The sequence below is a fragment of the Mesoplodon densirostris genome, chromosome 12, assembly GCF_025265405.1.
Source record: "Mesoplodon densirostris isolate mMesDen1 chromosome 12, mMesDen1 primary haplotype, whole genome shotgun sequence".
NCBI classification, from domain to species: domain Eukaryota; kingdom Metazoa; phylum Chordata; class Mammalia; order Artiodactyla; family Ziphiidae; genus Mesoplodon; species Mesoplodon densirostris.
In genome coordinates, this window is record NC_082672.1 from 89784690 (window position 1) to 89796811 (window position 12122).

At 37.5% G+C, this 12122-nt stretch overlaps 1 protein-coding gene across 3 annotated transcripts in view; it reads left to right on the forward strand.

The window, feature by feature from the left end:
• Positions 1-12122, forward strand: part of DOP1A (DOP1 leucine zipper like protein A) — a 111153-nt gene that overhangs the window by 95853 nt on the left and 3178 nt on the right. For 2 of the 3 annotated variants that reach the window (XM_060115076.1, XM_060115078.1), the window contains exons 26-36: positions 1746-1812; positions 1966-2110; positions 2284-2363; positions 3210-3319; positions 3805-3954; positions 4102-4163; positions 5661-5813; positions 6921-7057; positions 7946-8001; positions 8922-9086; positions 11859-11988. In XM_060115076.1, coding sequence (XP_059971059.1) covers positions 1746-1812; positions 1966-2110; positions 2284-2363; positions 3210-3319; positions 3805-3954; positions 4102-4163; positions 5661-5813; positions 6921-7057; positions 7946-8001; positions 8922-9086; positions 11859-11988 — 1255 coding nt within the window. Of the gene's footprint in view, positions 1-1745; positions 1813-1965; positions 2111-2283; positions 2364-3209; positions 3320-3804; positions 3955-4101; positions 4164-5660; positions 5814-6920; positions 7058-7945; positions 8002-8921; positions 9087-11858; positions 11989-12122 lie in introns of those variants that run through there. The other variant, XM_060115079.1, reaches the window with a different exon arrangement.

The window sequence follows — 12122 nt, forward strand, 5'->3', positions numbered from 1 at the left end:
ATGGCCTCAAGTGTCCTGGTAAATGTAGGAGTGTAGTCTTCCACCAGGAAGCAGAGAAGGGGTGGAGAGACAGTGGTGAGAGCTGGAGGAGAGTAGATCAGCCTGCGGAAGCAGAGTAACACCGGGAGCCCAGCCCAGCCACAGTGAGCTAGGAATCCTGTCAGGAACATCGGGGTCACCATGACCCCTAGACCCTCGTGCTGTCTGTCTTCTAAACCAAAAAGCTGAAGGAGGTTTAGACATTGAAGGTGTAATGAAAAGAGCAGTGGACTCAATGTCTGCAATTCCTGGATCAAATATTAAGATAACTAGTGTGTGTGATAATTTTTAGTGATGACAGATAACGGTAAACACTGGAACTCAACGTTCTCGTGAAGATTTCTGGTTCTTATCTTCTGATCTCTAGTTCTGACCCTCATCTCTGGCACCCTGGGTACATCAGTAAACTTCTCCAACACTATTTTCCCGCCTGTCAGGAATAACAGTACCTGCCTTACCTACCAATGAAATGTTCTAAGGCTCAAAGAGGGAATATATGGACAGTTCTTTGAATCATCACCAAATATCCTGCTGGCTGATTTCATTAAAAATTAAGGCCATCTATTATGACTTGTAGCTTCTCCTCCACAAGATTTACTGTTTCCTCACCTGTTTTTTTCTTTCTTTCTTGTTTCTCAGATAATGAAGGATCCTACCTCCTTCTCAATGTGTGTTATCTTCTGAGTGTTTAAATTAAAAGTTGGTCATTTTCAGTTATACTAGAAAATTCCCTTTTTAAATTTCTGATGGCTTATTTTTTCCCCCAACCATTCCACTGATCCTTTAAAAATTCCTAATTATAAAATAGAAATTGATATGATTGCTCTTCAATATCACTTTTCATATTAGTCTGGAAAGAATTATACATATAATTTATCTTAATAAAAGCAAGTCAAGGTAAATATTGAATGGAATTTTAGCAAACATTGGAAATGGATTTTTTTCCATTCATGAAGTATTTTTAATCTTTTATACCTGTCTATCTATACACACACATACACACACACAAGAAACCATTTTTATATTACAATTTAAGATTGGTGGGATTTGGGCTATTTTTAAAATTTTTTTGTTGATGTATAAAACACATACAGAAAACATACAAATTATAAGCATACAACTCCACAAGTTATTATGAAGTGAACATACCAACTGTTCAACCACAAACCTAAATTAAGAAATAAGACATCACATGTCCCCTCAGATCCCCTCCCAATTACTGTCCTTTCCCTTCACCCCAAGATAAACCGCTGTTCTGACTTCTAACAACACAGATAAATTTTGTCTTGTTTTGAATAATAATTATATATAAATATTTTCTTTTGTGTCTACTTCATTCATACAACATATGTTTATCAAATTTATCCACGTAATTTCATGTAGCTATAATTTATTCCTTTTCATTGCTGTTTGGTGTTTCATTGTATGAATATGCCACAATTTATCTCTTCTGTTGCTGGACATTTGGGTTCTTTCCTGTTTTGGATTTTACAAATAATGCTGTTATAGACATCCTTGTACAGGTCTTTCATGCATATGTTTATGCGTTTCACCTGAGTCATAGGATATCCATATATACATACATTCATTAAACATTTAAAATAGAAATTCAGGCCACAAAACCACTCGCTCACGGTGAAAAATTAGATTGCATCATTTTCTTTACACTAATATTTCCTGTTTGTTTTTTTCTTTGGTCCTTTTAGGGTTTTGAATGAGTTTATTATGAAAAACCCTAGTTTGGAAAATAAAAAAGACCAAAGAGACCTCCAGGTAAGTCATTCTGAATTGAGAGCTGTTGCCCAAACTCTGTGTTTCTCAGTACCTCAAGTCTAAAATGGGGAAGTCAGATAAGGTCACCTGTGAAGTTTTGTGTGTGCGCCTGTGGACATACTTAGATATAATGGGTTATCCTTGTTTCTTCAGGATGTGACTCATAAAATAGTGGATGCGATCGGTGCAATCGCTGGTTCTTCTTTGGAACAGACAACATGGCTGCGGCGAAATCTTGAAGTTAAACCTTCTCCCAAAATAATGGTAGATGGAACCAATTTGGAATCTGATGTTGAAGGTATTGATCTCAGACATTTAAGTTTATATTTGTAGGCATCTATTCACTAAGAATTTATTGCAGTCAGCACTGTAAGTACAGTAAAATCATCTCTTTTCTTGTGTTTAGCAGGTAGCTTTTTTCAGTGGGAAAAAAACCTAACCATATCTTTACCTGTCTTTTCTCTTACTTAGATATGTTATCACCTACAATGGAAACCTCAAACATAACACCTTCTGTATATAGTGTCCATGCATTGACATTACTCTCTGAGGTAAATGAACAGTATCGGGTTTTTTCACATGAACTTTCAAGTAAACAGTTTCACAATTAAATATTAGCAAGTAATTCTTACAGAGAAGATTTTAATTTGAAAAACTGTTTTGTACTTTAAGAAATCACTATATAAAATAAAGTTTTGACTTTGTATTCAGGTTAGTAGTTTGTTAAATATTAGTGATAATAACTTTAGATATTGCTCCCCCCCATGCACTGTTTTTTAAAAGTGTACTTTTTTAAAATGATAAGTGCTTTTGTATCACAGTGTGGTAGGGAAGGGTGGAAGTGGTATAATGATGCTTGCCACTACAAAGCATTTACAGTTTACCAAACATTTTTATATACATCCTCTGACATGCTGTCTTTTATACCCTGTTATCCGGGCACTTTTGTTTCCCCTCCACAGATGTGGTTACAGAGAGATGAGCACAGTGTGACTAAGACCAAACTGACAAGAGTTGCAGCTCAATGCATGTGGTTGGGTTTTTCCCAGGCCACCTCGTAACCCAGCCAGGGGAAGGGAATACTGAGTTTCTAGTCTTAAATTTGCTGTTTACTCACTGTCACATTGGGAGGTTCTTAACCTCTCTTTTTCTCTTCTTCCCTGTCTTGGTTAGAAAGAGTAAAATTTGCCCATATTTATATCCTGTAGTTATAATGGAAAAACCCGCAAATTGTGGCAGAAACCATTCATGTAAAAATGGCTTAGGGAGATCTGATTTTAGGTTTTTCTAATTTTAAGGTATTCTAGATTTTCTTACAGACTGAAAACCACCTCTAAGTGCTGTCAGTTTCAGCTCTCAGATTATACGTTCCATTTCATTTCTTAACCTTTTTTTAGGTTTTGGCTCATCTTTTGGATATGGTTTTCTACAGTGATGAAAAAGAACGGGTTATTCCTTTACTTGTAAATATTATGCATTATGTTGTGCCCTACCTCCGAAATCACAGGTACTATTATTATTTAACTAGCTGTGTTAGTTAACTCATACTCTGTTAAAAATAAATTGTGTTCCTTTATTGCCATTTTTGGAATTACCACAAAATGACTTTATTTTTACCTTGAATTATAGTGATAAAAAAATTATTTCTGGGCTTCCCTGGTGGCACAGTGATTGAGAGTCCGCCTGCCAATGCAGGGGACACGGGTTCGTGCCCTGGTCCGGGAAGATCCCACATGCCGCAGAGCGGCTGGGCCCGTGAGCCGTGGCTGCTGAGCCTGCGCGTCCGGAGCCTGTGCTCCCTAGCGGGAGAGGCCACAGCAGTGAGGGGCCCGTGTATCGCAAAAAAAAAAAAAAAAAAAAAAAAAAAATTATTTCTCTTATAGTGCCTTCTATTTCCCATCAGTGCTTTAGGTAAATGTGAACACTTAGGTGTAACGTAATATGGTGATTAAAGTATAACATACAGATTACAGTGGTTTTCCTTCCTTCTAGTGCACATAATGCCCCTAGTTATCGAGCCTGTGTCCAGCTGCTTAGCAGCCTTAGTGGGTATCAGTACACACGGAGAGCTTGGAAAAAAGAAGCCTTTGACCTCTTTATGGATCCCAGCTTCTTTCAGATGGATGCCTCTTGTGTTAATCAGTAAGTCATCTTACTTCTACTCAACATGATAATGCACCTCACAAAGTCTGTTGAAATCAACTACCATCTGCAAAGTAGAACACTTTTTTAATAATAATAAACAACAACAAAATCTTATTTACATATCATAATCCTTGTCTCTTTCAGTTGGAGAGCAATTATGGACAATCTGATGACACATGATAAGACGACATTTAGAGATTTGATGAGTGAGTATTGTGGGGTGACAACCTAAGCAGTGTCTTTCCTATACAGGATCCATTCGTATTTACTTTGCTCTTTTCTAGAAACTGTTGAATTAGCTCTTTGTCAAGTTATATTTAGTACCCGATAGGAACATAATGTTAAAACTTAAAAAGGACAACATAGTTGATAAATAATAAGTAAAACTATTTGGCCATGTCAAATTTGTCTCCAAACTGTTTCCTCAGCACATAACATAGAACATGGCACTCAGTAAGTAATCACTGAACGAATGAAAGGCTGACAGGTAGGGAGGCCGAGAAAGGCAGGCAATAGGAGCAAACCTAGCAAACAGCTCCCTCTAAATCCTGGGGCTCTGGGGACTTCCCTGGCGGTCCAGTGGTTAAGATTCCGAGCTTCCGCTGCAGGGAGCACGAGTTCAATCCCTGGTCGGGGAACCAAGATCCCACACGCTGCATGGCTTGGCCAAAAAAGAGTCCTGGGGCTGTGTTTATCTTCTCGGAAGGAAGAAAGAGAGGGGCCAGGAAGGCCAGAATCGCTCCTCACCCCACTTCTTCTCTATCTTACTGGCTTATATATTAGGCTTCCTCATTAGTATCTAATCTGGAAAAAAAAGGTTTTCTTGGTTTTCTAAAAGTTTGCAAGTTTTTAAACTAATAGCAGTGAAGTTGGATGAATCTGTAGAATTTCTTGTCAGTTCTTAACCCAAGCTGCAGTTTCCCCCTCTGGAAAAGGGACAGCGTATTCTCTCTAATCTTCACAGGTTTGTTTTAAGGTTCAGATTCATCTATTTAACAGTTATTTATTAAAAGACCAAAATGGGCCAGGTATTATGCTCACCTTAATACAATAGATCAGATTATTTCAGACAGTAGGTAAGAAGTTGTGAAGGAAATAGGGTGATACGATAGATTTTAAGTAACAGCTCAAGAGCTCATATTTGATGTGAAACTAAAGAAACCAACCATGAGAAGGGCTAGGGACAGAGTATTCCGGGAATAAGGGACAAAAATAATAAAGGTCTCAGGGTAGGAACAAGCTCGGTGAATGCAGGGAAGAGCAAGCAAGACAGTGTGCCTGCAGAGGAGCGGGTGGGGGTGAGTACAAGACATGAGGAAGGAGAGCTGGGTAGGCTAGGCCTGGCCAGGCCAGAAAGTTTTAAAGCAATGAGAAGGATTTCGGCAGATGGCCTAAAATAATAAAGGGTTTTATAAAATGGCATTGTTAGTGATTTTACCTTCTGAAACCTACAGTTCTAAGTTTTCTTCTCTCTCCACATTGCAGTTCCCACCCCTTGGTCTTCCGGCTTGTATATGCTAGATCTGTTTCCCAGTCCTGCCTCGGAGGGGAGCCCCAAGTCCTCTACCCTGAGGTCCTCTCTCCCAGAAGTCATAGGGTCTAGACATTCTTAAAAACAAAAAACAGAATCTTTTTTCAAATCACCTGATGACTATATCACAGCCTCTCTCACTTGCTTTTTTTTTTTTTTTTTTTTCTTCCAGCTCGTGTAGCTGTGGCTCAGAGCAGTTCACTTAATCTCTTTGCAAACCGTGATGTGGAGCTAGAGCAGAGAGCCATGCTTCTGAAAAGATTAGCATTTGCTATTTTTAGCAGTGAAATTGACCAGTATCAGAAATATCTTCCAGATATACAAGGTAAATAGTGGAAAACTATTTTTTCGGTTCCTTAGAAATTACCTTCCATAAGTTATAAGTTGGGGTGAAATATACCAAGCGTTGGTAGATGGAGAATGTTGTTGAATTAGAAATTTGTTCTGTTGAAGTGACAAAAATTATCATCACCAGTATGTAAAAGAAATCAAACACTGAGTTTATAGGACTTACCTAAACATGGTCTCCATTTTATTGTTTGGGTCAAATTTCCTAGGAATTCATGTTTGAGAGTGAGGTGTAAGACGGTTTTACTGCAGACAGGCATATTAGTGGGTTTTTTTGTTGTGGATGAGAGGTTATACACCTTTAAAGGAGGGTCTGAAATACAGGCGCAGCCTCTATTTTAGCTAAAAGTAGGTGGAGATCTAGAGTTTGGGGCCAGAGTAGGGGGTTGTATAAGGTTTTTGATAACCTTCATCAAATGGGTTTGGTGGCTCTCTGTGTCCTGAAGGGTATCAGGGCAGTCATCACCCTGTGCCACCAAATGGCTCCGTGATGGGAGTGAACTTGCCCCAGGCAGTATTGTTGGCCGCTGAGTCAGTGTGCTTGTGCAGCAGCCAGCCTCAGCAGGCTGTGCGGGGACGGGGTTGGGGATGACAGTTGTCATCTCTTTACTGAGATTATTTCTCTCTCTCAGAAGATAAGTGACTCCTCCTTTTCTAACGCTTTATACCTAATGTCCAGTGTGCAACATGCACACTATTTGCCCTGGGATTTTTTTTTTTTAAGTCGACTAGATTGGTGCTACTCAAACTGTGGTCCGTGGACCAGTATCAGTCTGTTATTCCATCCACGGTAAGTTCAGAAATGTAGAGTAAGCATTTTAAGCCTTTATAGCAATGTGATAGAATCTGTTGAACCTAGTAATAAGAACATGGCATTGTATTTTATTTATCTTTTTCTAATTTGATTTTTTCTGGTAATTCATTTTTATTATATTTTATGAAAGTATCGATCTGCACAGACTGGAAATTATTTTAAAAGTTGATCATCATAGATAGTTTGAGAAGTACTGAACTAGTTTATATAGAAAAGTTTATATGAAAAGGATTCTATTTTGATATTGAAAATATACTGTATTTCTTTCAGAGAGATTGGTTGAGAGTCTCCGTTTGCCCCAGGTACCAACTCTTCACTCTCAAGTGTTCCTGTTCTTCAGAGTGTTACTTTTAAGAATGTCTCCACAACATCTTACCTCACTCTGGCCTACCATGATCACAGAACTTGTGAGTTAATTTTAATTCAATTCGGAAATAATAAATTTAAATTATAAAACAATGTGACAAGCATCAACATGCTTACCGGATAAAAACTAATCTTAGAAGAGAACCGAACTCTAGTTAAGCCTGTTACTGAAAATTTGTACCGATGAAAACAGTAAAGCAAGTCAGATTCTGTCTCCATACAGCTTAAAGTCTGAAGTAGGCGACATTAGCAATTATTAGCTCCTTGCAAACCATGACCTCGTCCGACCTGGTTTAGTTCATTCTCAACCACACCGGAGTTTTAACTTGGTCGCGGCTGCCAGGCCTGGTTCCTACCTTTTGCAGCACCTTGAGAGTGATGAGAGATGGTTCAGCCAGATTTAGATGGCCTGACGTAGGGCATGTATCACTCTTGAAGTGCAGCACTTACCCAGGTAAGCTGCTTCAGAGAGCCTTTGACAAGAGTTTGTAAACCCCCAAACAGTAAAACCTTCCTAAGTCCCACTACACCAGTCCGTTCCCCTCCCAAACCATGCCCTGTCGCCCTCATCTGAACAACGTGGGGAGCTGGGGAAAGAGATGAGAAAGGAAAGGGACAGGAATCTGTAACTCCAAAAACCCAGCATTGTAACTTCCCCACAAAGAAACTGGCTTTAATATTTTTTCTTTTTTGATAACTGTATCTCTGTTCCATAATCACCAAATAAGACCATGCTTTCGTCTCACCTCTGCCCAATTAGTAGCAAGGCTCTGTGCTGAATTTTCAGTTTTACTTTTGGAAACTAAGTATAATTTAAAGATCCTAAAGTTGTAGCCTAAAATCTGTATTTGGATTAATGAAAATATAGCCTAAAGATAACTTGAAAGAAGGTTTAAATAAACATTTGACACTTTTTCCATGGTCTTCAGGTACAGGTGTTTTTACTGATGGAGCAGGAACTTACTGCCGATGAAGACATTTCACGGTAATATGTAATTCATTTTGATTTAGCCTTGTCAGTGTGTAGTATCCTAAAATCATCCCGAACGTTACTTTACAACTAGGAGGGTATAGACACTATTTTGTCTGAACACTTTATGTATTTAGTCTGTTATTATCCAGTTGATCATATTTGGATATAATACAGTTCCATGTATTCCTTAGGTATTTTAGACTGAATTAAACTATCAACATGTGTGGCCTTTGGCCTCTAGACACAAATTTAGTTTAAAGCAATAGTGTTTCAGCTATGTGAGCAGTATTGGTTTTAGTAGGTCAGATCTTTTTCCTGAAACATTCAGCAAAACCTATTATGGCAGGTAACCTGTAACTAAGGTATACAAATGTCCATATCTTCCAGGATGATCTCAATTTAATGTACTAAAATTTGGGGTTTTTTTTTTTTAGCGGGAGCAGTTTATTAATATGTGACTAAATATAATTTATTTTTATTTAGGAATTTTTGTACAAATCAGTTTATAAATTTAAAAGTTCCTTTAACACTGTGTGTCTTGAATATATTTTGCTCTTCTTTAATCCTAGGTTTATAAAAGAGAGTCCCCTATACTAATAACTGTGTTGATTATCATAGAAAGCTTCCCTCCCACCATCCTTGCCAGGACACTGAGTAGCAGGGAGGCCTCTTGGTTTTACAGCTTGTATTTTTATACTTCTCGAGTATAACAAGTTATTCTCTACTATTTTTACATTCTTAAAATTTAAAGAAGAAAAATTAATTTTTGATTTGAGAGCAGTAATATTAATTTAGTCATGAACTTGCTTAGCGATTACTGGTACATTTATCAGAATGATTATGAAAAATATTAGCTGGCGCTTTGAGATGTTCCAGGAATTACCTGTTAGTAAGTGGGTCCGACTGCTGACAGCACTGTCTCCTGCTTATAGGACTTCAGGCCCCTCTGTGGCTGGTCTGGAGACAACCTACACAGGAGGTAATGGCTTTTCTACTTCATATAACAGCCAGCGGTGGTTAAACCTCTATCTTTCTGCTTGCAAATTTTTGGATTTGGCTCTGGCATTGCCCTCCGAAAATCTTCCTCAGTTTCAGATGTAAGTAAAAGTAAGGATATTAAATGGATATTTTTGAAATGCATTTGCTTTGGTTGGTGACATCTAAGATAAAGTTCTTTTGTGTAACTTGAAGTATTCATAATTTTTATTAAAACGTAATTGTTTTGGCAGGAGGATGGTAGGGCAACAGTTGTTGGAAGGTATCGGAAATGGTCGTTGTGGGTATATTAAGACTGACAGACCATTCAGTCAACAAGTTGAGTAGGCAGCACACGTGAGGCAGGCGGATACATTACCTAAGAGCTTCAAGTCCAGTGTAGGAGACACGCCGTTAACACACCACGGGTGTTCTGAGAGCAGCTGTGCAGGATGCTGTGAGGCCACACAGCGGAGACCCCTCCGAGCTCTAGGGGTCAGAGCAGGTCTGAGGGGAGTTTTACACTGAGGAGGTGGGGGTGAAGACTTAGAGGTTGGAATGGCCCTGGTGTGTCTGCAGTGTTGAAAGGTCAGTATTGCTGGAGCAGCAGGTTGAGATATGAGGCTGGAAAGGGCCCGAGTTACATAAGGACTTACAAGCTATATTCGAGCACTTGGACTTTAAGGACAGTGGGAAGCCGCTGAAGCATGAATTTTAAGGAGTGAAGTGATGTTACCGGTCTTGTATTTTAGAAATTTTACTTTGGCTGTGTAGTTTGGAGAAAGGATGGGAGGTGGGCAAGACTGGAACAAAGAGGCTCTTCTTTCAGATGATAGTGAATTGAACTAGAAATGGCAGAGGGGAATAGGGAGAAAATTAATGTCAGTTAAATGCCTTGTTCATAAGTGCTCAAAAATATTTAATTATGATTTTTCATATTTAAATTTTTAAAATAATAGGCAAACTATATAAGATTGCTTTATCACTATGTAGCTAATTTGAGAATGTATCCACATGATCAAATATGTATTTATATAATATATAAAATTGTGTTATATTATTCTTCTGGAATGGAATATTAATAGGATAAAGAGTAGGATACCAGAATCTTTTTTCTATATTTGGATATACTTAAATCTCTAAAAATTTCTGTTGCACAAGCTTACTTTTCATTAAATTTAATGGTAAGAACTAGAAATTTTTTTACATTAATTCCAGTTCCTTTAATTTTTTTTCCACTTGAAAACCGTATATATCCACTTCTTAATGAATTTCAGTGGTTGGGTGTCTGTTAAACTGATGTTACTCCTGAAGAAGTTCAGAAAAGGACACTAAGCAGAATTGTAGGAAAGTGGCCAAAATTAACTAGGATGCTTATGTTCACAGAGGTGACAGAAACTATAGTCTTCATGCTGTAGGAAGAATATTATGCTCACAGTAGTGACCTTTCAGCTTCTGTGATGAGAACCCAAATGAGTTTATCCTCTTTACTTGTCAAGATACAGAAAAGAGATACAAGTGCTGTAATAGCAACTACAGTTTTCTTTCTTTTAACTACTGTCTTTTTTCAAAAAATCTATAAGGTAATAAAAGATAACATGGAGAATTTAATAATCTTGAAAGGGTAATATCTAAGCATGATTTTTTTTCAAAAGTTTAAAATATTTCATAATTTAGTTACATATCAATTTTTAGTCTCTGTGTAACTAAGAAATACCATAAAGATTGAAAGGCAGCAGTGAATTGGGAAAAGATATTTACAATGTATATGACCAAGTCTAACTTGCTTAATATGTAAAAATGGATAACACAATAGAAAAATGGGCCAGTGACAGGGTTATTTAACAAATAGTTCAGAGAAAAGGAATGGCTTGCAAAACATACGAAACGGTGCTCAGTGATACTCATATGAGAAATTCCACTTAAAGTTACTAATAACTATCAGAATGGTAAAGATTTAAAAGTGTACTTCCTTTTACCCTTAACAATAGAGACATTCTTACTCTTGTTGGAAGAGTACATTGATATTGTCTAATTTTTCTCCAAAGAGGTTTATATTCACCAAAATTCAAAATACAGATTCTCTTTAGGCCAGTAATTCTGCTATATCCAAGGATTTCTCCACTCACCGTCCTCTCAGACATGCATAAAAGTCAGCAGTTATATAAGCATATCCATTATGGCACTATTTGTAATAGCAAGAAATCGGACAATCTAGGAGACTGGTTGAATCAGTACCTTTCAACACTGGAGTACTATGTAACTGTTAAAAAGGATGCTGTTTTATATGATCTTATCTCCAAGATGTGTAATTAAAATAAGCAGCAATCATTTTATTTATTAAAAGAGGAGGGGGTTGCTTGTGTGACTATGTGCTCTTTTATGCATAATAAAACTCTGAATGGATATATATGAAACTGGCAATATTGGTGGAGCCTGTGGTGGGAAGGAGACTACCTTTCTTTGGTATGCCCTTTTATACTGTTTGAATTTTTTCCATAGACAGATATTAATTTTACTTATTAAAGACAAAATTTAAAATAAATCTGGGAGATTTTTATCTATATAGTAATGAATGAGCGTGGAAACATTTGTCAAGTTACTTGTGTTGTGCTCATGGAAAAAATGGTGTTGAGTACTTTCCAAATTTCATTTGTTCGTTACAAATGTTCATGTACTCCTTTCAACTCTATGAAGTAGTTAATATTGTCTTTATTCACTGGTAAAGGCTCAGGTTAAGAAACATGCCCAAGGTGACCGGGCTACAAGTGGCACAGCTGGTATGTGAATCTGTGTACGTGGTGGGGTCATGATGTGTCTACTGCATTTACGTGGGTGTCTTAGATGGCACAGCGTGCATCTTACCGATGTTGGTATCATTCTTCTATACATAGGTACCGATGGGCCTTTATTCCAGAAGCCTCAGATGATTCCGGTTTGGAAGTGAGAAGGCAGGGCATACATCAACGAGAATTTAAACCTTATGTAGTACGACTTGCAAAGCTTCTTCGGAAAAGGGCAAAGGTATTGCGTTCTTTTTCAAATTTGTTTTTGTTAAGTGTAAGAAGATAAAATTTGTAAAATATACTTATATTGTATTTTATGTGCATCTTCCACTGTGCATCAGGCTAATTAATTACAGATCTTTACCCAAGAAA